This window comes from Furipterus horrens, unplaced genomic scaffold (genome assembly GCF_987537825.1).
Source record: "Furipterus horrens unplaced genomic scaffold, mFurHor1.1.pri manual_scaffold_11, whole genome shotgun sequence".
Taxonomy (NCBI): Eukaryota; Metazoa; Chordata; class Mammalia; order Chiroptera; family Furipteridae; genus Furipterus; species Furipterus horrens.
Window position 1 is genome coordinate 87,099,126 of NW_028327181.1, and position 24,245 is coordinate 87,123,370.

The following is a 24,245-nucleotide window of genomic DNA, read 5'->3' on the forward strand; positions in this document are numbered from 1 at the left end:
TATCTCAGCATTCATGACTAAAGAAAAATATCAAGGAGGAGTAGGTGGGAAAGTGGCTTTGATTTTCAGTTTGTGGGTTCTGACTCTATGCTAAAGACAGAATGTATTCTGGGAAGCTGAACGAACCGTTCGTTGTCTTACCGTAATGAGACAGAAGATTGCAGTTAAACCTGTCGCCACTACGATAACAGGAGAGGCTAATAGGAGTATCTCCTTATAGCCATATCTTGGCACATTTCTGATGACCTTAAAAGAGAAAAACAAGCAATAGTTTTAAAAAACAAACCAAAGAGATGGAAAAGATAAAAATTAACTATTCTTAAGCCTGTGCTAAAGAATAGCTAACTATTCTTAACTACCACTCTAAAATCCCACTCTTTCAGGTGAATGGCTTACGAGGAGAGACCCCAAAACCCCCAGAATTTATTTAAAAAATATTGTGTGTTTATCCTTACATGCTTAAACTTCAGTCCCCTTTACAGTACTCTCTATTTGATGCAATACACCTATTGAGACATTTTTTTCCACTGCTCAAAACGGTTTTTGAACTTGTCAATTTTGATGCCATTTAGTGCTTCTGCTGTTTTTTTTGTTTCACTGATTCCACATTGGCAAAACAAATCCCCTTGAGGAATTTTTCATCCAGGGAAACACAAAAAGTCACTCAGGGCAAGACTGGGTGAATAGGGAGGGTGGGGTGTGGGGGTCATGCCGTTTGTGTCCAGAACGGCTGAACACTCAGCAAGGTGTGCGCAGGCGCACTTGTAAATCACCCATCAAGTATGTTGAAAGAGTCTTCCAAAAAAAATTCACTGATGCCTAACACACCCTCTCACAACAAAACCAGCTGGTACACTCTTACAGATGGGTTCCTAGAATACTCCCCTAGTGGAGGAAACCTGTACTACAAGGGGCCCGCCCTCCAGAAGACAATTCTGGGTTTTGGGGGGTTCCCTCTCATGTAGGTTCTTAAAGAGCATATCGTATCTAATGTGTTATGCAATCATAGTATTAGCATTTTCTTGTGCAATTTATTTATCTTGTGTGTTAGGTCCTCTTGGTGTCTACCCTAGGAACAGTGGCACCACTGTCTAAATGAGCAAAGTAGAAGATCACTGTCATGGGTCTTGGCCAAAGTCACATGGCTAAGACAAGAGACAGTGTGGGTGCCTCTGGTCTTCCTACCTCAGTGCTTTCATGGCACGTCCTCACTAACTCACTGTCCAGGCCTCGTGCCTCAGGAGCTGTCCTTACCTTACGTGGCTCCTCCTCTTCCTCTTCACCCTGGGCTCCTGTCTTTCCATTTGCCCATTTGTTCATGTCCTCTGGCTTGGAGACCTCTTCTTTTTCTGGTTCCCTGAGCAAATCTTTTACTAAATCTGTTCCAAAAAATAGTTTCCTCCATTTATTTTTGTAACTTGAATTGTAAAATTTAGGTTTAAGAAGGGTCCCTCTGTTGTTTTTCAAATGACTCAAGGGCATACCTCCATCTTGTACATTTGAAAAAGGGAGTTTAATGAATGGTAATAACATTGATTCTATACCTGCTTTTTAATCTCCGAGAAATAAGGCAGTCTGTACTGTAGTGCACTAATGACATCACTGTTATCATTAAAGTCTAGCTGCTTACCCAGAATGGCTAACAATTTCTTCTCCTTTTGGCCCAAGGAGACCTCCTCTGGCTGAATTGTCAGCTCACTGCCCGCATTCTTATTGCCTTGTAACCCTCTCATGAAGGAGCCTTTTGGATTTTTTAAATGTGGTTCATCTGTCAAAAAAGAAGAGACCATTTTTGATCATGAAGGACTCATGGGACAGCTTTTTGTCAGTCCAAAGCCCTACATGCCAGTCAAATAAGTTGGGAATCAGCAAATATCGGAATGTTGTTCAGAGAGGAGAAAAATAAACCCCAACTTAAACCCGATTGGCAACACAACAAAAGGAGAAAAGGTATGTTTTTAAAGGGCGTTCCACAGCATGAAATAGAGTAACCATATTTAGGATGATTCCCTTGATCCCCAAGGGCCAGTTGCCAGGTACTGAAGAAAAACCAAGGCTGGAAGACCCCACTCAGTTACACTCGCTGCAGATCTACTGCGATTCCTCACGTTCATGGTCCCCACCCTGTCCTGCTCAGATGCAGAGGGAGCATGAGGCTTCCCCGCTCCGCCTCTTCGTGTGCTCGTGTTCTTGCCTCCATCACAGGTGAGCGTGATTAAAACCCACGGCTAACAGGTCTTCATCTGGACATGCCCTTCTCCACTTACCCACCAAAGCATTACTTTGGTCATTGCTTCTACACATCCCTGCCCCCAGAACAAAAGGCTCTATACAGAAAAATAACTCTATGTCCACTCTTGCTCTGTGCTTAAATTTAGGCACGCATCTGGAATGTGGGTTAAGAGACTTGGCAGGTTGTGTGCCACTGTGGAATGTTCAATACATCTATGGAATAATACTTTGGGGTCCTAATATACAGAAGGGAAAAGGCAACTGTTGTCAGATGCCTGCTTTGCTTTCCTTTCATGTCTTTTCTTACATTTTCAGCTTTACTTGGGGAACCATCCAAAACTTCTGACTGCATGAAGGTCAAGTGTATCATTGTACAACTGGGTTTCCATTCCAGAATAATGAAAGTATTGCTGTGGAAGCTGAGGGTCAGAGAAGGAGTTGAGGGTCCCAAAGTGGGGAGCTTGTGGAGCCCCAAAAGGAAAGCCAGAGATCTGAGTACTAGGTGACAGCACTTAACACTCTCTAACCTTGTTTTTACTCTCCTGTTAAAGGAGATTAAAATGCCTGCTCTGCCCACCTTTGGGGTAGAAGAGAGTAATATAATAGGCCAAAAATTTGTTTTTGAAAAATGAGCCACACTCTCTTAATATAAGTAGCACAGTGTTATTATTTATGATGTGCCCCAGATCACTGCCAGAGACCCACATTCACACTATCTGGGCATGAAAGCACATTTTGGAAGTTATCAGATGGTGTGAATAAGCCTAATTTGTAGAAAAATACTTAAAAGCACCCAAGTGTTTGGTGGATAGAAAACCGTGCGCTTCAGAGCAAGTTCAGAGTTGGACAGTCTAAGAATACAAGAGGCCTCCCACCCATTAGAAGGATTTGGTAGTCGCTTCTGATAATAAAACCAGAAATTCAGATCCCAAATAGAATTTTCATAAAATACAATCACTCGTACTCTTTTTATAAAATTGCAAAACAAACAAAATAAAAACATAGCTCTACCTGTCCAACGAGGCAAAGGACAGACGAGGCCTAACGCATCCAGAGCCAGTTTACAGGCTGTGCCACTGACCAACAGGTTCTCATTTGGACGGAAAGCGCCAGCTGAGCACCGCACGCACTGTGTGTTCATTGCTGTTAATCCCCTGCCCCCTTCCTTTCTCTTTTTCCTGCGTCTCACTTTTAGCAAGGAAGCGATTCTCAGAAATATAGGGAGTTAAACTCTGGATGAATGAATAAAAATAACACGGTGACCTTATTTGTTTAAAAACTTACCATCACTGGGACAACTGTAATAGAACAACAATTTTAAAAAAGAAAGAAAAAAACAAAAACAGCAACAACAACGAACCTTCGAAAGGTATTTTCAAAGGAAAACAACTTATCATCATCAATCAAAAATTAAAACAAATAAAATGAAAATGAAAGAATTTACCACTGGGCAATTCAGACTCACCACAAGTTGTGTGTGTCAGACAGTCAGCGGGGCAGTGTAATTTCACTCTCTGGCTGACCCTCTCAATGTTCTCTCTGAATTTGCAGAGGCAGCAGGCCAAATTATGAGGGAGGATCCTATAAAGGGAAAGGCAGAAAATTAAATTATTGGCAGAAAAGCTATTTGAGCAGGTAGAAGAGGTGGGCAGAGGCTACCAGAGGGCTGTGCAAAGAAGCGTTGTGGGGGCTTCCCACCTGAACAGTTTGGGGGGCATCAGCTGGCCATCGGTTATTCTTTTGGTAATCCTCACTGGGGAATGTGCTTATTGATTTTAGAGAGAAGGGAAGGGAGGGAGAGAGAGAGAGAGAGAAACATCTATGTGAGAGAGAAACTAACCGGGACCCTCAGCGAAACCCTAGGCTGGCTGGAAATGGAACCCGCGACCCTTTGGTTTACAGGAAGACTCTCCAACTCACTGAGCCACACCAGCCAGGGCAGCCATTTGCTCTCTTGAATATTGTCAATAAATAGAGGGGAGGACAGAAGAGTAAGAATGGCAGCGGGTATGGTATGCCTAGACTAAAGGTGATAGGCACTAGAATCGGTGACACTGATCTGTAGTTATAATTCAGATGTATCTCCTTCTCCCAACCCAGAAGTCTCACTTTGGGTGGAGAGTACACTAGGAGGGGGAAATCTTCTAAGAAGGCTCTGGATAAGTCCCTAACTTATAAATCCCTAATTGTGAGTGGTAAATGTATTAGAAGTTACTCTGGGCATAAAGAAAAACATTACGTGGTTAAATAGTAGCAGATTGCATTGGGCAAATCTAGGCAATATGAACATTCAAAAGAATAATGATAATAAGGTATAACATAATTAATTTAAAGAAGAGCCCATGAGTTCACAATAATACTCAAAAAGAAAATAGGTAAACTATTATTTATAGAATAATTCCAGCTAATAAATGTAGTAGGAATAATAAAATTAGAAAAATAGTGTCACTTTGTAACCACCAATGTAGTAATCGATCAGACACAAATTATTACTGAGGCACAATTGGGTAAAAAGTTGAGAGGAGAATGTTCGCTGATCTTAAAGCAACATTCAACAGATTATTTATTAATTACCAAGGAAAAAATAACTTTACAATGGAGGGATCTGGAAAATACCATGTTCACCAAAAGATCAAATTTAGCATTATAAGCCACTTAAAATGATGAGGTAGAAAGGATATATCACTTATGTAGTATTCCTTCCAAAATATTTTACTTTGAATCTAATCATGAGCAAACAGACAAATCCAGACTATGGGACAATTCATAAGACAACAATCTTAGACACATCCAAAATGCCAGTGTCATAAGAGACAGAAAATAAAAAGGGTAGATAAATATTTTAGATTAAAGGAAATGAAGACAAGACATGCGATGCCTGATCTTTGATTAGATTCTGGATCAAAACAAAACAGACTTAAAAAATATTATTGAGGCAGGGGGGAGAATATAACTGGCTTTAGACCAAGATGGGATCAATTTGACCTCCTGCCTAAAACAATTTAAAAACCAGACAAAATATATGTAACAACAGTTCTCAAGAAATTGAAATTCAGGTAATGAAGGACAGTGACTCCCAAGAGACAGGAAACAAATTAAGTAAGCCCTCTGATGCATTGTTCTAGCTTACTGCTCTGAGCTTCCAGGTCATGATGTAAGGAAGAAAAAAACCCACAGAGACTGGTTAACTCCCTAAGGAATGGATATGAGAGTTGGGGAAACCAAGGTGACTGGAATGCACAAAGCAGAATACTAGGAAAGAAAAGAAGTACACAGACAAGCACTCTGGGGATATGCAGAGAGATCTCTTGAGTATTCAACAAGGTACTGGATGGTGCCTGTGTGTGAAGAGTTGCTTGAGCCCAGGAAAAGAACCACATGAAAGGATCAGAGAGAAGAATAACTGGATATCACCCACTGTTAGGAATAGTGCCTGCTCCAAGAAGCTGGAGATTAAAAACTACAGTGTCTAAATGAAAAAGACACTGGAGGGGGGATAAATGGTAATGGGGGAAAGATGCAATAAATGCCTACATAAATATAAAACCCGAAAAGAACAAGAAAAAGACACTGGGTAGGGTTACTGGCGTATTAGACACTGCAGAGGAAGAAAAGACCGGTGACTTTACAATGTAGCAATACAAACTATACAAAATGAAACGCCAAGAGAAACAACCAACAACAAAGATGAACAGAGCCACAGGGAGCTGGGCAACAACTTCAGGTGGCCTAATGTATGTGTGCTTAGAGTCCATGAAAGGGGGGAGACATAAAAGTCTGCATAAATAGCCCCAAATCGTTCCCATTGGTGAACACCGAACACTCACATGTCCAAGAAGGCCAGTGAACTCCATGCACAAGAATTATGCCCAAAACTATACTGAAGCACATCATAATCAAATTGCTCAAAACCAGCAATAAAGAGAAAATATTAAAATCAATCCAAGGGGGAAAATAAAACCACTATATAAGAGGAACAAAGATAAAAATTACAGTAGATTTTTTTGTTGGCAATAATGTAAGCCAAAACTCCCAGTGAAAAAAATATATATATATATATATTTGAGGTAGTGAAGTGGGGAAGGGGACCCAACAACTATCAAGCTAGACATCTCTACCCATGACCTTTCAAAAACAAAAGCAAGATACTCTCAGACATCCAAAAGCTGAAAGAATTCTCCACTAGTAGGTCTGCACTGTAAGAAATGTTAAAGGAGGTCGTTTTCAGCAAAAGAAAACTGTTACCAGATGGAAATACAGATTATTACAAATTCTGAAGGACACTTGAATTGGTAATGACTTAGGTTAATATGTAAGATTTTTCTTATTATTTAAGTATCTTTACAGATAATTGATTATTTAAACACAAAATATAGTGTGGTGTTTATAATGTAAGTAAAAGTAAAGTGTATTGAAAGCAACAGCACAGAGGCCAGGAGGGACAAATGGAAGTACACTATTGCAAGGTTCTTATACCATTGATGAAACCATAAAATATCATTGGAAGAGAGATTGTGAGAAGGTAAAGATGCATACTATAAACCATAAAGCAATCACTGAAATAACAAAATCTGAGCTATAGCTTTTTAGCCCACAAAGAAAACAAAATACTCAAATGTATTCAATCCAAAAGCACAAATGAAAAGAAAACAACAACAGGCAAACAGATGGGACAAATAAAAAACAAATAGCAAGACAGTAGATTTCAATGTAATTGCATCAATCATTACATTAATTGGAAATGGTCTAACACAGTTATCACACTAGATAAAAAAAGGAAAAGCCATCTTTATGTGTCTACAAGAACCAACTTCAATAGAAAGATACACATAGGTTAAAAGGATAGAAAATATACTATGCTAACACTAACCAAAAGAAAGCTGGAGTGGAGATATTTCCATAAGACAAAGTCAATGTCAAAGCATATTACCAGGGATGAGGGAGACTATATTTCATCAAAATAAATATGTCAAATAATGAAGACATTACCTAGAAACTTATATACCTGATAACAGAGCTTAAACATAGATGAAGGAAAGTGAGAATGACCAGGAGAAACGAACAAATCCACACTTATAATTGGATACTTTAACATTTTTCTTTCAGTGATTGATAGAGCAAGTAGATAGAAAATCAACAAGGATATAGAAGACTAGAAGAACACTATCCACCTACATGATGTGTGTAAGACACTCCTCCCCAAATCAGCAGGATGTACACTTTTTTCAAGTGGATGCATAAGATTTGCCAAAATAGACCATATTCTGGCCTATTACCAGAATTTACTGGCTATAAAGTCAGTTTCAATAATTTAAAAAGGATTTTAGTTATTCAATATACGTTCTCTAACAACAGTGAAAGTAAATCAGAAATTAACAGATCTATAAAAAAAAAGTCCACAGTTTTGACAACTAAAAAACATGCTTCTGAATAACCCTATGGGTCAAAGAAAAAATTCATAAGGGAGATTAGAAACTATTTTGAACTGACTGAAACAGAAAACATGAGATGTCAACACGTGGGATGTTGCTAAAGCAATACTCAGCTTCTGCAGCTTCCATCTTAAGAAACCAGAGAAAGGACTTCAGTCAAGTTGCAGGTATAGGCAGACATGCTTCAGCAGCCCCTTGCACGAGCATAAGAAATATCACAACTATCCTCAAAACAAAAAACACCCAGAACGGTCAGAAAATCGAACTGCATGGAAGTCCGGCAACCAATGATTTAAAGGAGCCATATTCGTCCAGACGGGTATGAGGGATGGAGCCGGGGCGGAAAGGACACTGTGTGGTGCTGGTGAGGAAGCACCAATGGCTGGCAGAACAGGCAGTCCTACATTCATGTGTGGTGCATAAAGATCGAGTGATCCCAATCCAAGGCCAGACCACACAGCCCAGGGCGCCAACACCAGAAAAATAAAGCATAATACCTTCTGGCTATAAAAACCAGTGTGGGTTGGGGTGGCGGAAGAAACCACTTGTCACTCAAGCGAGTCTGCTTAGAGGGCCCCCACAGTTCTAGAATGCACTCAAACCCACCCACTCTGGGAACCACCACCAGTGCAACAGCTAGAGGGGTGCCAGTGGGTGAAGTGACTGGAAGCAGGGTGAGTGCCGAGCAAGCCTCCAGAAGCCAGGCAGTGGCATTGTCCTCTCTCTGACCCCTCCTCCACAAACAGAGCCACAGAGTGGTGAAACGGGTTGCCCCGCCCTGGCAAATACCCAAAGCTCCACCCCATACAACTTAACAGATGTGCTAAGACAGGGAGTCAAAGCAGCTCTACCTCGTACACAGAAACAAACACAGGGAGGCTGCCTGGTTGAGGAAACAAAGGAATATGGCCCAAATGAAAGAACAGAACAAAACTCCAGGAAAAGAACTAAACAAAATGGAGATAGCCAACCTATCTGATGCAGATTTCAAAAACACTGCTGATAAGGATGCTCAGAGAACTCACTGAGTACTGCAAAAGCATAAGGGAAGAAAGGAAGGCTACACTAAGTGGAATAAAGAAAAATCCACAGGGAATCAACAGTGAAGGGAAGGAAGCCAGGGTGCAAATCAATGATTTGGAACATAAGGAAGAAATCAACAGTCATCCAGAAGAGAATGAAGAAATATGGAAGTTAAAAAAATGAGGAGAGAATAAGAAAACTCTGGGACACCTCCAAAAGTACCAACATCCGAATCATAGGGATGCCAGAAGCAGAAGAGGAAGAGCAAGGAAGTCTATTTGAAAAAATAATGAAAGTAAACTTCCCTAATCTGGCAAAGGAAATAGACATACAAGTCCGGGAAGCACAGAGAGTCCCAAATAAGTCGGACCCAAAGAGGACCACACCAAGATACGCCATCATTAAAATGCTAAATGGTAAAGGTAGAGAGAGAATCTTAAAAGCTGCAAGAAAAAAGCAGAGAGTTACCTACAGAGGAGTTCCTTTAAGCCTATCAGCTGATTTCTCAGAAGATACTTTGCAGGCAAGAAGGGACTGGCAAGAAGTATTCAAAGTGATGAGAAACAAGGACCGAAACCAAGATTACTCTATCCAGCAAAGCTATCATTTAGAACGGAAGGGCCAAAAAAAAGTAGAAACAACGCAAACATCCATTAACTGATGACCGCTTAAACAGACTGGTATCTTCACACAACTGGAAAATTACACGGCAATAAAAAGCAATGAACTACTCATAGATGCAATAACATGAATGAATTCCAAAAGGATTATGCTAACTGAAAGAAGCCAACACAAAAGGCTACACTTTACATGATTTCATTGATAAGAGACTCTGGAAAAGGCAAGACTATCGTGACAAAAATCAAATTGGTACTTGCCAGGGACTAATGGTGGGAGGAGGAACTGAGTGCAAAAAATCATGAGGAGCCTTTTAGGTATGATGAAAGTATTCTGTATCTCAAATAGCATGGTGGCACATAAATACACATTTCTCAAAACTCACTGAACTGTATACTTTAAAATAGTGAATTTTATTAAATAAGAATCTGACTTAAGAAAATAATAAGGCAAACCTCCTAAAAGAACAACTAAGTGAAAATAAATATAAGAAAAATCAACTTACAGTTTTTCCAAATTAGTGTTTAGCGCGAGGATGCGCTCAACTGTGGTGAGTGACACATCTGTTTTCCCCAGGTCTCTGAAGGAGAAAGTCCAAACATGCATCAAATGAACCCAAAGACAAAATTCTGTACTTGAAAGGGCACTTAATATCTGCTTACTTCAGTTTTGGCTTCTCTGTCAAGCCAGCTCGAAAGTTTACTTGCTGTGGATAATAATTTCAGAGAGCTCTTCTTGAAGAAATTTAAATTTATTTGCATCATCAAATTAATGATGTCGGTGAACAGTACAATCTACTTTTTTTTAGCCATTATTCTACTTCTAATTCTCAGTAGCATCCACCACTTCATTACTCTTTAAAAAATACATAATGTACAAGTTATTCCTTTTTCCTTTCTGAGATCAATGGTGTTTCTACATGCTTCTCAAGTTACATATCAGTGTGTGTTCTTTAACACCGCTCCCTTTCTTTGCTGGCTGCCTTGTCCACCTGCTTTCTCTCTTAATCATTTTTCTGTGCCAATAACTTTGTTTTTTTTCAATAGGGAAAGATATTTTATTTATTTTTTATTTTTAAAAATACTTTTAAATTTATTTTTAGAGAGAGGGGAAGAAAGGGAGAGAAACATCAATGTGTGGCTGCCTCTCATGCTTCCCCAACAGGGGACCTGGCCCTCAACCCAGGCACGTGCCCTGACTGGGAAGAGAGCTGGCTGCACTTTGGTTCACAGGCCAGCGCTCAATCCACTGAGCCACACCAGCCAGGGCTACTGTGCCAATAACTTTTATGCAATAAACCAGTTATAATTTAAATTATGACTTTTTAGTCAAAATGCAAAATGCTAACTCTTTGACGAAAGTAGAAAGGAGCAGAAATCATCTCACGAACCAAGAGATTGTCGCAATACTTACAGATATTTTAATGCTGGCAAATTAAAAAGATAGGGATCATCAAGACTTCTCAAAGGGTTATGGCTGAGGATTCTGAAAAAAATGCAATAGAATAAAAATTATCTGCATTTTCAATAATTGCCCCAAAAGTTTATATTCATTTTATTGGTACAAAACTAGAAGGTTAAAAAAATATTATTTTCTGTCTTTACTAATAGATCACCCAGAGAATCTGTAAAACACTCTTTGTTGGGGAGCTACCCAGGTCTCTAAATGATAAAGTGGGGAAGAGAACGTGGAAGAAGAAGAAGAAGAAGAAGAAGAAGAAGAAGAAGGAGAAGGAGAAGGAGAAGGAGAAGGAGAAGAAGAAGAAGAAGGAGAAGGAGAAGGAGAAGGAGAAGGAGAAGGAGAAGGAGAAGGAGAAGGAGAAGGAGGAGGAGGAGGAGGAGGAGGAGGAGGAGAAGGAGAAGGAGAAGGAGAAGGAGAAGGAGAAGGAGAAGAAGAAGAAGAAGAAGAAGAAGAAGAAGAAATAAGCGGATAGCAAAGAAAAAAGTATGCCAAAGAACTTTCAGATGGAAAACCCTAGAGGTGACTATGCTGACAGGAAACTCTTGCTCTACAGAAAATACTTATTGTGGCATCCTCCATAATTCAAGTTGCTTTTCTTCATCTACAGAAAGTTTTTTAAATTCCAGTTTAAACCACCCAGTTAAAAATAAAAATAGGACCAACTCCTTGGTTTTAGAGCCAAAGAAGGGATAAATCTTAAGAGGAACTGGTGAAAACCACACTCTCATCACATACTCCCATGTGTATTCTTATATCACAAGCTTCCTTACATTTCATGTAATCACCTGTTTACTTGTCAATTTCTTGGACTGTTAGTGCCTAAAATTTTCTAGGTATTTAATAAATGTTTGTTTAATAAATAAATAACATTTTAACTACATCTCAATAAAATGAACAAATGTGTTTTTTGACAAAATTTTGTATTTCAAATGCTGAAATAAATTTTATTCTTGACTCTTTAAAACAAGCAAAACAGACAAAAATAAGAAAGAAAAGAAAGTCTGTTTTTAGGTTAACTCTTCTCAAGAATCGTTAGTGTAACCCTCACAATAATCTTACTGATAAATATTATTATTACCCCATTTTACAAATGAGAAAACTGAGGCACAGAGAGGTTGTATTGCTTGTCCTAGGTCATCAAGCTAGTAAGAAGCAGAGGTGGCATTGAACCCAGTTCTGACTCCAAAGCCTGTTTAACTTCTATGAAGAAAAGGGGTTTAAAATAACTTGTAATTTAACCTTACTTGTGAGACCACTAAATAAAGAAATAGATTTTCAAATTTCATGTACCCATCTGGGAGACCCTCAATGATAAATTACATTTTCTGTTTTTATTTCTGTTTCCTAATCATCCCCCACGATTAAGTATTTAACTAACGTATAGTCAAGTTTAAAACCATGTTGTAGGCAAATTAGTAAAAATTATGAAGTAAGGACACCTGAAAATTCATTTCTACAAAAGCAACAAAAAATACAACTGGAAAAAAAAAGACTCAATTGTTTTTAAACTGAAAATTTAACCAGCACGCTTGCAGGAATCCAGGGAACACTTATTCAAGAAAAGTGATTGGTTTCTGTAAGATCAATGATCTGTGTTGTTTTAATTCTTCTTAGAGCTTTGCTCTCCATCCCATGGGTAACATTGAAAAACAGCCCACATGCCCAGTACCACAGGGAACAGAATGGAATACAATCTCATTCCCAAAGAACTGTCTGGTAGTTCCCTGAAGACTCACTTAAAAGGTTTGTCTTTGACGTGACTGAGAGCTGGGTAGCGCCAAAAGCCTCTCTCCTCAGGGGCAATTTTGTGAAAACAATTGCAGGTAAATGTTTTAAGAGGGCAGCCGCTGAGGCAACAGATAACAGTTGGTGCAAATTTAAAAAAAAAAAAAAGAGAGAGAGCCTAACAAAAAAGCTTAAAAATCAAAGCTGAGAAATGAGATATCCATAAAAACTCTGAAGGGCTTCAAAATATGCTCAGGAAATTGGAAGACCATGGGACACATTCCTGAGAATCTAGGAAAGAACTATTAGAGCTAATAAATGAGTTCAACAAGGTTGCAGGATACAAGACCAATATGCAAAAATTAGCTGTATTTCTATACACTAGGAATGAATAATCCAGAAATGAAATAAAGAAAAAAACTCCAGCTATAACAGCATCAAAAAGAATGAAATACCCAAAGAAGTGTATGACTCACATACTAAAAACTACAAAACATTGTGTAGAGAAACTTTTAAAAGATGTAAACAAATGGAAAGACATGATGTGTTTGGCATTGGAAGATGATACTGTTAAAATGACCCTCCTCCCCAAATCAATTTATGGTTTCAATGCAATCTCTATTAAAATTTCAACTGACTTCTTTCCAGAAATTGACAAGCGATTTTTAAAATCATATGACAATTCAAGGGACCAAGAATAGCTAAAACGATCTTGATAAAGAGGAACAATGTGGAAGGACACACACATCCTGGTTTCAAAACCTAATTCAGAGCCACAGCAATCACAGTGTGGGACTGGCATAAGGCTAGACATAGCAATCAATGGAACAGGGTTGACAGTCCGGAAATGAACCCTCACATGTGTTGTCTATTGAGTTCCCACAAGGGTGCCAAAGCTATTCAATGTGGAAAGAACCGTCTTTTCAAATGGTGCTGGGACAACTGTGTATCCCCATGCAAAATAATGAAGTTGGACTCTGCCTACACTTCACACACCATATGTACAAATTAACTCAAAATAAATCAAATACCTTAATGTAAGAGCTAAAGTTGTAACATCCTTAGGAGAAAACAAGGGATAAATGTCTATGACCTTGATTAGACCAACAGTTTCTTAGATATGATACTAAAAGCACAACCAAAGGAAAAATAGATAAATTAGACTTTATAAAAATGAAAAAAATTTTGTGCCTCAAAGGACACTATCAAGAAAATGAAAACACAGACTTCCCGCCAAGATGGAGGCCTAGACTGATATGCTCCGTCTCCCTCCACAACTAAGAAGGACTATAACTACCACAAAACCAGAAATAACCAGAAGTTCCAGAAAATAAAGCTACATGAAAGTCCAAGGTATGAAGTTATAAACAAATGGTGCTCGACGGAAGAGGTAGGAGAGGCGAAGCATGGGCGGAGAGGTCAAGCTGTGCTGGTGGCAGCAGCTACAGCGATGGGCGGAGGGACTGCAGTAAGCACAGACACCCGTATTTAAGGGGAGGCAAGAAGCACCTGGGAGCACCCCTGGCTGCAGACCAAACCCGTCAGCTCATGATTCCAACGCCAGGGAAGGCAGACCCCATTGCCTCGGACTGTGAGGCCCAGAGGGCGTGGGGACGGAGGAGGAGGCTCCCGGTCTCTCAGTGGAGAGAGAACGGCAGGAATCCATCTTGCACCCCTGCCCCCATGCAAAGCACCGCAGTGTGGTGAGAAAGGTTGCCTGGTAGTGACAAATGCACGGGGCTCCACCCCCTATAGCATAGAAGGTGTGACAGCCCCGCCCAGGGAGCAAAAACCTGCCAAGATGGCAGGGTTAATGATAGAGATCTCAATCATGCAGCTGACTAGAAAGCAAATACATGAATTAACGGACGAACTGATAGATAACATTTCTGAGGCTCAGTTCAGAGCTATAGTTATAAGACAGCTTACAGAAATAACAGCGGGATTTAATCAAGATGGGGAAGGAATGAAGGCTAGTCCTGCTGAAATGAATGAAGACACATATGAAACAAGTGGCGAGGGAAGGAAAACCAGGGATCAAATCAACAAATCAGAACAAACAGTCAACAAATGCAGAAAGAGGAAACAAAAAGTGAGGAAAATGAGGAGGAGCTCAGAAACCTCTGGGACAGCTATAAGAGAGCAAACATCTGAATTATAGGATTGCCAGAAGGTGAAGAAAAACTAGAAATTGAAAAATTATGTGAAAAAATAATGAAGCAGAACTTCCCTAACTTGGGGAAGGAAACAGACTTACAGGTCCAGGAAGCACAGAGAGTTCCAAAAACACTGGACTCTGGAAGAACCACACCAAGACACATTATAATCAAAATGTCAAAAATTAAAGATAAAGAGAGAGTCTTAAAAGCAGCAAGAGAGAAGAAGAGAATTATGTACAAAGGGGTCCCAATTAGACTATCAGCTGATTTCTCAAAAGGAACTCTGAGGGCGAGAAGAGACTGGCAAGAAATATTCAAAGAAATGAAAAGCAAAATCCTACAACCAAGATTACTCTATCCAGTGAAGCTCTCATTCAGAATGAAAGGGCAGAGAAAGTGCTTCCAGGACAAAGTAAAACTGAAGGAGTTCATGAGATCCAAACCACTGTTATATGAGATGCTAAAGGGACTTGTTTAGGAGAAGGAGGATCAAAACTATGAACATTAAAATGAAAATTGTATCACAACAACCAACAACAGAAGCTAGGGAATCAAAACAAAGGCAAACTAAGTAGGCAATGAGAGCGGGAAAAGAATGATAGGTATGGGGAACATTATGGGGGGAGGTCAGCGGAAAGGGGGAAGGGGGGGAAGGGGGGAAAGGGAGGGAGATGATGCAGGAATTAAGACGCATAGTAGGAGGGAGTGGAGTAGACAGGAAGATGTTGAGAAGAACTATATTCCCAACTAATGGGCATGGACTAAGTGGGGGGTACAACTGGAGGGAGGGGGGTCACAGGGTGGAGGGAAGCAGAGGAAAAGTAATTGGGAGAACTGTAACAGTAAAATCAATAAAACATATTAAAAAAACTGAAAACACCACTCAAAGAATGGGAGAAAATATTTGCAACTCGTATCTTTGATAAAGGCTCATATTTAGAATATCCAGAATATGTAAAGATCTCTTACAACTCATTAAAAAGATAATAACCAAATTTTAAGATGGACAAAAGATTTAAAGAGACATTTCTCCAAAAACGATATACAAATGGCCAATAAGCACATGAAAAGATGCTTAATGTCTGAAGTCAGCAGGCAAATACAAATCAAAAATACCGTGAGATACTACCTTACATTCACTCAGATGGCTATAACCAGACAGACAGACAGTAACAAACGCTGGCAAGGATGTGGAGAAGTTGAAATCCTCACACACTGTTGGTGGGAATACAAAATGGTGAAGACACTGTGTACAACAGTTTGGCACTTCCTCAAAAAAGGTAAACGTATAATTGCTATATGACTCAGCAATTCACTCCCAGGTATGCACCCAAGAGAATTAAAAACATGTCCACAGAAACACATTCCTAGGTATGGGACTGTCATAGTAGCATTATTCATAATGGCCAAAAGGAATAGCAAATTCCTTGCAAAGCTCATAAGTGGCTCTACCACTTATTAACAGTGTAAGCCTAGGTAAGTTGTTTAACATCTCTGAGTTCCAATGGGAATAATGATACCTGCGTCACAAGAGCTGTTGGGAAAATGAGATACAGCCTGAGGTAACACGTGATGAGCATTTACTGTGTGGAAAGCACTATTCTAAGAACTTTAGTCACGATATCTTACTTGTATCATAATTAAAAGTACCAAGTATACTGCCTGAAACATAATAAGCACCTAATAAATGTAAGTGTTAAAGAAACATGGGGCAGAGGATGAATTACTATGCTTTTGAGAGAAAGAAAATATCTTCTTATAAATGAGAAGACTAAGATGCAGTTGGAAAAAGAGAAGTATCATCGTAAGCTGCTGGGTTTGACAATCTCAAAACCTTTGTACTATTACAAATAAAATGACCCCCCCTGGATGATCCTAAAGGACAGATTCCTCACTGCTATTTTTAGTGTCTTGTTTATGCCTTTCAGAACCCAAGAATAAGCTGCCAAGATTCCAGTCCATACCAAAAAGGGCATCCTTTAGTTGCCCACAGCTATCTAAAGGAACCCTATCAAGGTTAGTAGACAAGGGGAGCATTAGGGTGTCTCTGTGATCAATGCTCAATTTGCCTTCAGCGTGTGGCCTGACTTACCTCACTGATATTCTCAAGAGTGGGGTCAATAATTCAACAGGGATAAGGCTTGGATTTTCCTCTCAGATCCTCTCAGTGCCTATGATCTTGGCACAATATGGAGGTACCACGGACAAGCCAGAATGTGAATGCGCTCTACCTGGATGAGGTACAGCCTTTCTGCATTATAGAGTCCTTTGTTTTCTAAAATCATGGAGCTTGTATCGTTAGAATCACTGAAGTGAGATAAAAGCATTTTTAAAAGTATTTTATTTTACTTTTAAAGAGAGGGGAAGGGAGGGAGAATGAGGGGGAGAGAAACATCACTGTGTGGTTGCTTCTTGTGTGCCCCTTACTGGGGACTTGGCCTGCAACCCAAGTTTGTGCCCTGACAGGGATTCGAACCGGCAACACTTTGGTTCACAAGCCGGCGCTCAGTGCACTGAGCCACACCAGCCAGGGCTAAAAGAATTTTTTAAAACAAGCCATCAGCCATGGCTGGTGTGGCTCAGTGCATTGAGTGTTTAACAGTAATATTATGACTTCATTCAACGACTTGCGGCCAAGATGGAGTCCTAGACAGACACCCTGCATCTCTCTCCACAACTAAGAAGGACTACAACTACCTCAAAACTAGAGACAACCAGAAGTTGCAGAAAATCAAGCTGCATGGAAGTCCAACAAACAAAGATATAAAGAAGAAATACTCATCCAGACAGGTAGGAGGGGTGGAGCTGGGGCGGAGAGGACGCAGTGTGGTGGTGGCAGCAGCAGCAGCAACAGCAGTGGCAGCAGCAGGCCGGCAGAAAGCGCAGTCACACATTTCAAAAAGCAGGGAGGGACACCTGGGGAGCGCTCCCGGCCAGACTGCACAGCTCAGGGTCCCGGCACCAGGGAAAATCAAACCTCATTGCTTCTGACTGTGCAAACCGGTGGGGGTTGGAGTGGAGGAAGAAACTGCTGGTCTCTCAGCAGAGCCTGCTTGTTTAAAGGGCCCCCACTGTCCTAGAATGACTGCAGGCCCACTCACTGAGGGCACAATGGGCAGGGCAACAGCTAGAGAGGCGCCAGTCCCATACAGAAGTGGGAGAAGTGCCTGGAAAAGGGGCAGGTGCTGAGCAAGCGGCATTGTTCCCTCTCTGTCCCCTCCCCCACATACAGCATCACAACGTGGTGAAACGGGTCTCCCTGTACTGATGAATACCTCAGGCTCCACCCCTTGCAACAAACAGGAGCAACAGCTCTATCTAAGACACAGAGGCAAACAAACACAGGAGCCTGTCAAGATGAGGAGACAGAGAAGTATGGCTCAAAAGGGGGAACGGATCAAGGCTCCAGTGGAAGAAATAAGCGATGAGGAGATAGCCAGCCTAAGAGATGAGGAGATAGCCAACCTAGCAGATGCAGAGTTCAAAACGCTGGTGATAAAGATGCTCACAGGCTTGACAGACATTCTTGTGTACGGCAAACGCATAAGGGAAGAAGTGAAGGCGATGCTAAGTGAAATGAAGGAAAATCCACACAAAACCAATGCTGAAGGGAAGGAAATCGGGGTTCAAATCAATGATTTGGAACACAGGGAAGAAACATCAGTCAACCAGTACAGAATGAGGAAACAAGAATTGAAAAAAATGAGGAGAGGCTGAGGAACCTCTGGGACAACTTTAAACGTGCCAACATCTGAACCATAGGGGTGCCAGGAGAGCAAGAGCAAGAAATTGAAAGCTTATGTGAAAATATAATGAAGGAAAACTTCCCAAGTTTGGCAAAGGAAATAGACATACAAGTCCAGGAAGCACAAACAGTCCCAAACAAGCTAGACCCAAAGAGGACCACACCGAGACACATCATAATCAAAATGCCAAAGGTGAAAGATAAAGAGAGAAACTAAAGAGCAGCAAGAGAAAAGTAGTTATCTACAAAGGGGTGCCTATAAGACTATCTGTTGATTTCTCAAAAGAAACTTTGCAGGCAGGAAGGGACTGGCAAGAAGTATTCAATGTGATGAAAGGCAAGGACCTACAACCTAGATTCCTCTATCCAGCGAAGCTATCACTTAGAATGGAAGGGCAGATAAAGTGCTCCCCAGAAAAGATAAAGCTAAAGGAGTTCATCATCACCAAGCCATTATGATATGAAATGTTAAAGGGACTTATTTAAGAAAAAGAAGATCAAAACTATGAACATTAAAATGACAACAAACTCACAACTATCAACAACTGAATCTAAACAATAAAAACAAAATTCAACTAAGCAAACCAGAAGAGGAACAGAATCATAGGTACGGGGATAATTTGGAGGGTTATCAGCTGGGATGGGGAAGAAGTAGAAATGGGGAAATGGTGCAGGGATTAAGAAGTATAATTGGTTGGTACAAAATAGACAGGGCAAAGTTTAGAATAATATAGGAAATGGTGAAACCAAAGATCTTATATGCAAGATCCATGGACATGAACTAAGGGGGTGGGATTACTGGGGCAAGCGAGGTACCGGGCAGAGGGGAGCAAAAGGGAAAAAAATTGGGACTACGGTAACAACATAATCAATAAAACATACTTAAAAATAAAAAAGACTTCATTCAAGAAACTTACTGAATTATAATTACCTGAACCCCAGGGGTGAATCAAGATTTTGTGGAGCTTGAGCATCATTTGTTCTGGGAAATCCAAATACAAACATGCCAAACTAGAAATATGAAAATTGTTAGTGCGCCTCCTAAAACTTTGAAAGGCACCCATGCAAGTGAAGAGCTCTGAAGCTTAAGTTCCATTCAGTTCATGATAAGTCTACCTCAAACTTGTCACAAACTTGTTTAATGCAGAGAAAAGTATCGTTTCAACGTATAAAAACACCAGTAATACATTGTATAGACGATCAAATGACTCAACTTGAGGGGTGGCATCTTCCCTGGGCAAGTTGCCTTTGGAAAAAGATGCAATTTAGTTTACACCTTATTGTGGCAGATGTTTCCTGAAGCAAATTAGCCTTGTCCCTAACAAAGATTTGGCCCCAAACAAAGGAGCCCAGCCTCCAGAACACACTAATGGCATTGCGACAAGCTTTTGAAAATAACTGTGAATTAGTTCTAGCAGTACAGCTCTATGCAAATCACAGGAGTATTTTTATTTCTAACACCTTTTCTTGTCGTTTAAGATGAACCCAGAAACTGAAGAACTGCAGGCTGGTGCCTCCTGGATGACGAATCTCTTCTAACCCACCCCCCACTTCCCACTTAGTCTCCCTCCTCTCCCGTTACCCTGCTGCAGAGATGCTGGCGTGGGTCTCCTATGTTCTTCCCAACAACATCCGTCTTCCTCCTTCCAGTATCAAAGTTTCTTGGGGATAAAGTCCCTGCCCAATTCTTCCTTGTACCCCCAGCACTTAGGACAGTGCTGATACACAGTGGGCATGGCGCCCAGGAAACCTTTTTTCTTCCTGTGCTGCCTTCCTAACTATAGTGAAACTCAGGTTCTTATAAGAAACTCTCCGTGTTACACAATGCTTGGCAAAGCTGGTGACTTTATGACATCGTACTCATACTACCGAGACCTCTGGGTGGGAGGACCCCAGAAGCCTGCTGCTCTGATGCGCGCGCCAAAGGAAAACTGACCCTCAGTCTTCTTTCCCCAAGTTAGGGATCAGCAAACTAAACAGGGAAAAGGAAGGCTGCTACAGATGAGACACCTGCAGGAACTGTCAGTCCAGCGCCAGACACACCCTGAACACCTGCATCTAACCCGAAACTGTGGGAAATTGGATTTCTGAACCATAAGACGGTAAGACAGTCTTTTCAAAGGCAGGTGGAGGGGACAATCTTCACCATAAGTTCAAAATCCTGTTCAGGACCCTGAACATATGCATTCTGCTTTGCTCGTATCACTGAGAAATCACAGAATTTTTGAGCTGCGAGGGGATAAAACCCACACTTCCCACTGACGAGTGGTCAGGAAAGAAATTGGAATTAGGCTACAGCGATGTATTTTCTTTATGACTATTTTTTCACAGCACACCTTAACATAAATAGCATATTTTCCCATACCTCAAAGGTTCCCATTGCCACAGACAATTCGCTTCAGAGTTACATACTTTCTCAAAAAGATAACATTCTGGGTTATTGAGGAGAGATGTGCCCTGTGGCAGGTTTTTAGGAAGACTTCCTGCTTTATTGTTTAAGAGACCCATGGTTGAGGAGAACTCTGAGCTAAGCTGAAACTCTTTCAGTCCTATGTTCCATACATTTACGCAGTCAGAAACTTTGCACATGAGCAGGAATCTAAGTTCAATTCAGAAGTGGAATTTCAAGGACCATTCACAAGTCAGAGCAGCAGCACCGCTGGGATAGCCAGGACGATGCTACTTTGAATGATACTTGCTTGCTGCCTTTTATCGCCCCCGCCGAAGGTCAGTGCTGGGGAAAGCGGAGCCTGCGTATGAGTCCGACAAGTCCTTGGCCTCTTTGTACCTTAGTTTCCTCATTTGAGAAGAATGAATGGCTCTTAAGCCATACTTCCCAGAGTTCAAACTGGGCTTACACCCAGCTCACCAATCACTGGATCATGTGTTTACCCATAGCTTTTTACATGTATTTATCTTCTATTTCACTTACAAGGTGTGTAAAAACCTCATTCCATGCCAGGTTTGAAATGTCCCGGGGCTCAGTTCTCTGATTGAATTGCCACCAAGATTTCTTCAAAAGAAGACACAAGCAAAAAACAAAAAAATAAAAACAATTCAGATCTTTTGGCAGTGATTCTAATTTATATATGATAAAACAACCTCAATACTCCCTCTATGCATTAAATAAATCTCACTGTGGGAGATATCTCATATGAGCTAGGCTTTCATGCGTACACATGCAGTGCATTAGATACAAAACAGTAAGTACTTGAAAAAAACTTGCATTAAGTGGTCTTTATTTCTCTAGCACAGGGTTACATAACTTAACATTTTGGGCTAGATAATTCTTTGTTACAGGGGCTGTCCTGTGCGCTGTAGGATGTTGAACAACTCCGGCCTCTGCCCACTACATGCCAGTAGCATATCTACAATCGTGGCAACTAAGAATGTCTTTGGATATTGCCAAGTGTCACCTGGGTGCAAAACCACCTTGGCTGAGAATCACTGCTGTAGAATGCGTCATTCCGATCTGTGAGATAATTCTCACACTAGTCTGGGCTAGAGACAAAAACGACTTGCTACATAACTTTAGTAGCTTTCTACTAATACAATTTTAATCTTACTTCAAAAGAAATAACAAAGAGATTTACAATTAAGTTTTATAAAAATTCTAGACATAATGAAGTTATAGTTATAACTTACAGAGTTTCCAGGAAAGGCATCTCTTGAAAAGATTTCTTACCAATAGATTTTATATTATTGCCAGATAAATCTCTAGAAAAAAGGAAAGGAGAAATATTCCCTGAATTAGCTATTAGATACCTAAATAGTAGAAATAATTGGTAGAGGTTGGAATGATAATATTGAATACGTAGCTTTAGTCTAAACTCTAAACCTTAGGAATTGGGATTTGAACCTTCCAGAGCTCGTAAACCTGCCCTCACCTCCCTGAACAATCTCACCCTCATGATCTTTATAAAGAAAATATACAACTATAGATCTTGATAAATTTTGAAGATAATCTTTTCTGAGAGAAGAATTGATTAGATGACATTTCGTGGCCTCATCAAATTTAAATTATGAGCTGAAAGCTTTTATCTTTATATTTAATTACAAATTTCTAGTATGAAAAAGAAATAGCCTCACACTTACACACCTTCCTGGCTTAGTTCTGTTTTTCTCGGCCAATTCAATACCAGAAGAAATAAAAGATCTCTTTTCACATAACTGAAAAGAAAGTTGCTACTTTTTAAAATTCAGAACTTTGAACTAATTCAGAACGATACTTCCTATTGTTTTAGCAGAAATTCATTTTTTATTTTACGTTGCTTTAATAACCCATGAATTTAATTGCTTCAGTTGTACGGTGGTGGGAAAACAAAAAACCAAAATGGTACTGGATTTTTATTTGAAAACACCCATTCTTGTCTATAGTTACTCTTATTTCCATTGATTCCAGCTTAGTCCCTCAGTGTTCACCTAGATGAGTATAACTGTCTTCTCACTGGTGTTTCCATTTCTAGTCTCTCCCTTTCTAATCCATCCTGCACACGGTCACCAGATTAACACTCTGGAAGTGGTTCTCCAGTACTGGCCAGCATCACTTGGGAACTTATTGAAGATGCAAAATCCAAGCCCTACTCTGAACCGACTGAATCAGTAACTGTGGGGGTGGAGCTTGAGCTTTACCGGGCTCTTCAAGTGATTCTGTTGCAGGCGAAAGTTTGCCCTACAGCACAGGTGTGATAACATGGTAGCCTGGCATGTTATCCTTGGCTTGGCCTTCAAAGCCCTAGAAGATCTGGCTCTAATATTCTGTTCTTCCTAGCTGTACTCCACAGGCACTCAAGGTATTTTTACTTGTACTCTACAGGTACTCAAGGTATTTTTCCTGTATTTTGCCTTTCCCCATGCTCCTTTTGCAAGATTATTCCATCCGAGATGTCTGTGTGATGATCCCTAAGGGCCCTTCAAGGTCGTCTTCAAACAGCATTGCTCTAGTAACATCTTTGCTGATCCAACTTCAAGTGTCTTTTCCCTCTGCCGTGTTCCAAAACCAATTCATACTTCTCATTGCCCATCTCCATTTCTTCTTTTTGATACAGTTATTCTTGCATCCTATTTCCTCTGAGCATAAACTCCTTGAAAGGATGGATGAGGTCTTGCTCACCTGCACTGTCTACCATGTTTAAAAGTGGCACCTGAACATATGTAAACTCAAGTATTTATAAAATAAACAAAGAGCTGGGGAGTAGAGGGAGTAAAATAAGTGTTGTAAAGGAAATGTGGTTTTATTATTTTATGGCTCCCTCTATGCGCCTCTGCAGCACTGTCTTCTGTTTACTACTAGTGCATTGTGGTAGGAGCTTGCACGTTCATTTTCCCTGTGAGATCATGAGTTACCAGAGGGCAGAAGCCATGTCTTACCCATATTTGCGCCTACAATACTAGCGACAGTGCTTGGCATGCTCTTTCTTAGCTTGTTTGTTGGTTGGCCTTTTTTAATGAATGGGAATACTTAGGCCGGCATGGAATAATTAGCTTACAAAGTATTTCACAGCAGAGGGGATGAATGACCTAATCTATTGAGCGGTTAGTTACCTCATTTGTCTTCCTCCTGTTTGTAAGGTTTGGAACCCAGATGGCGAGATACCCCAGAAGACCAATTCAAAAGTGCTTATGCCCTGAGGCTTGAAAAGTTTCATAATTCAAAGGACTGTTTTTAGTGCCTCATGAGGCTCTTTCTACCCACTTCCCTTAAGCCTTCTATATTTGCAAAAGTCATCTATTTGCTAAAAAGCATCATTAATTACCTTCAAAAAATTAATGACATACACATCTCTGAATGCCATGGACAAAAAATAAGAATTGAGTTCTTATAGCAAAGGACATCTCCTTATCTCTAAG

General features: G+C 40.3%; 1 protein-coding gene across 1 annotated transcript; it reads right to left on the minus strand.

Moving 5' to 3' along the window:
* Positions 1–1,137: 1,137 nt before the first annotated feature.
* On the minus strand, positions 1,138–22,097 carry LOC149998735 (leucine-rich repeat-containing protein 37B-like). The gene is made up of 7 exons (XM_090257576.1): positions 22,041–22,097; positions 21,328–21,408; positions 10,719–10,790; positions 9,811–9,885; positions 3,698–3,813; positions 1,631–1,768; positions 1,138–1,379 (listed from the first exon to the last, which is right to left on the minus strand). Exons 1-7 carry the CDS (start codon positions 22,058–22,060, stop codon positions 1,138–1,140), a joined length of 744 nt encoding a protein of 247 aa, XP_090113702.1. The 5' UTR covers positions 22,061–22,097.
* Positions 22,098–24,245: the final 2,148 nt, after the last annotated feature.

Bases quoted from the DNA above. Each gene is read 5' to 3' on its own strand.
- LOC149998735 (XM_090257576.1), bottom strand. From the start codon at position 22,060: ATGCCTTTCCTGGAAACTCT. The intron at 21,409-22,040 runs GTAAGTTATAAC...CTTCTTTTGAAG, and splicing joins ATGCCTTTCCTGGAAACTCT to AAATCTTGGTGGCAATTCAA. The intron at 1,380-1,630 runs GTAAGCAGCTAG...TTTTTGGAACAG, and splicing joins GAAATTGTTAGCCATTCTGG to ATTTAGTAAAAGATTTGCTC.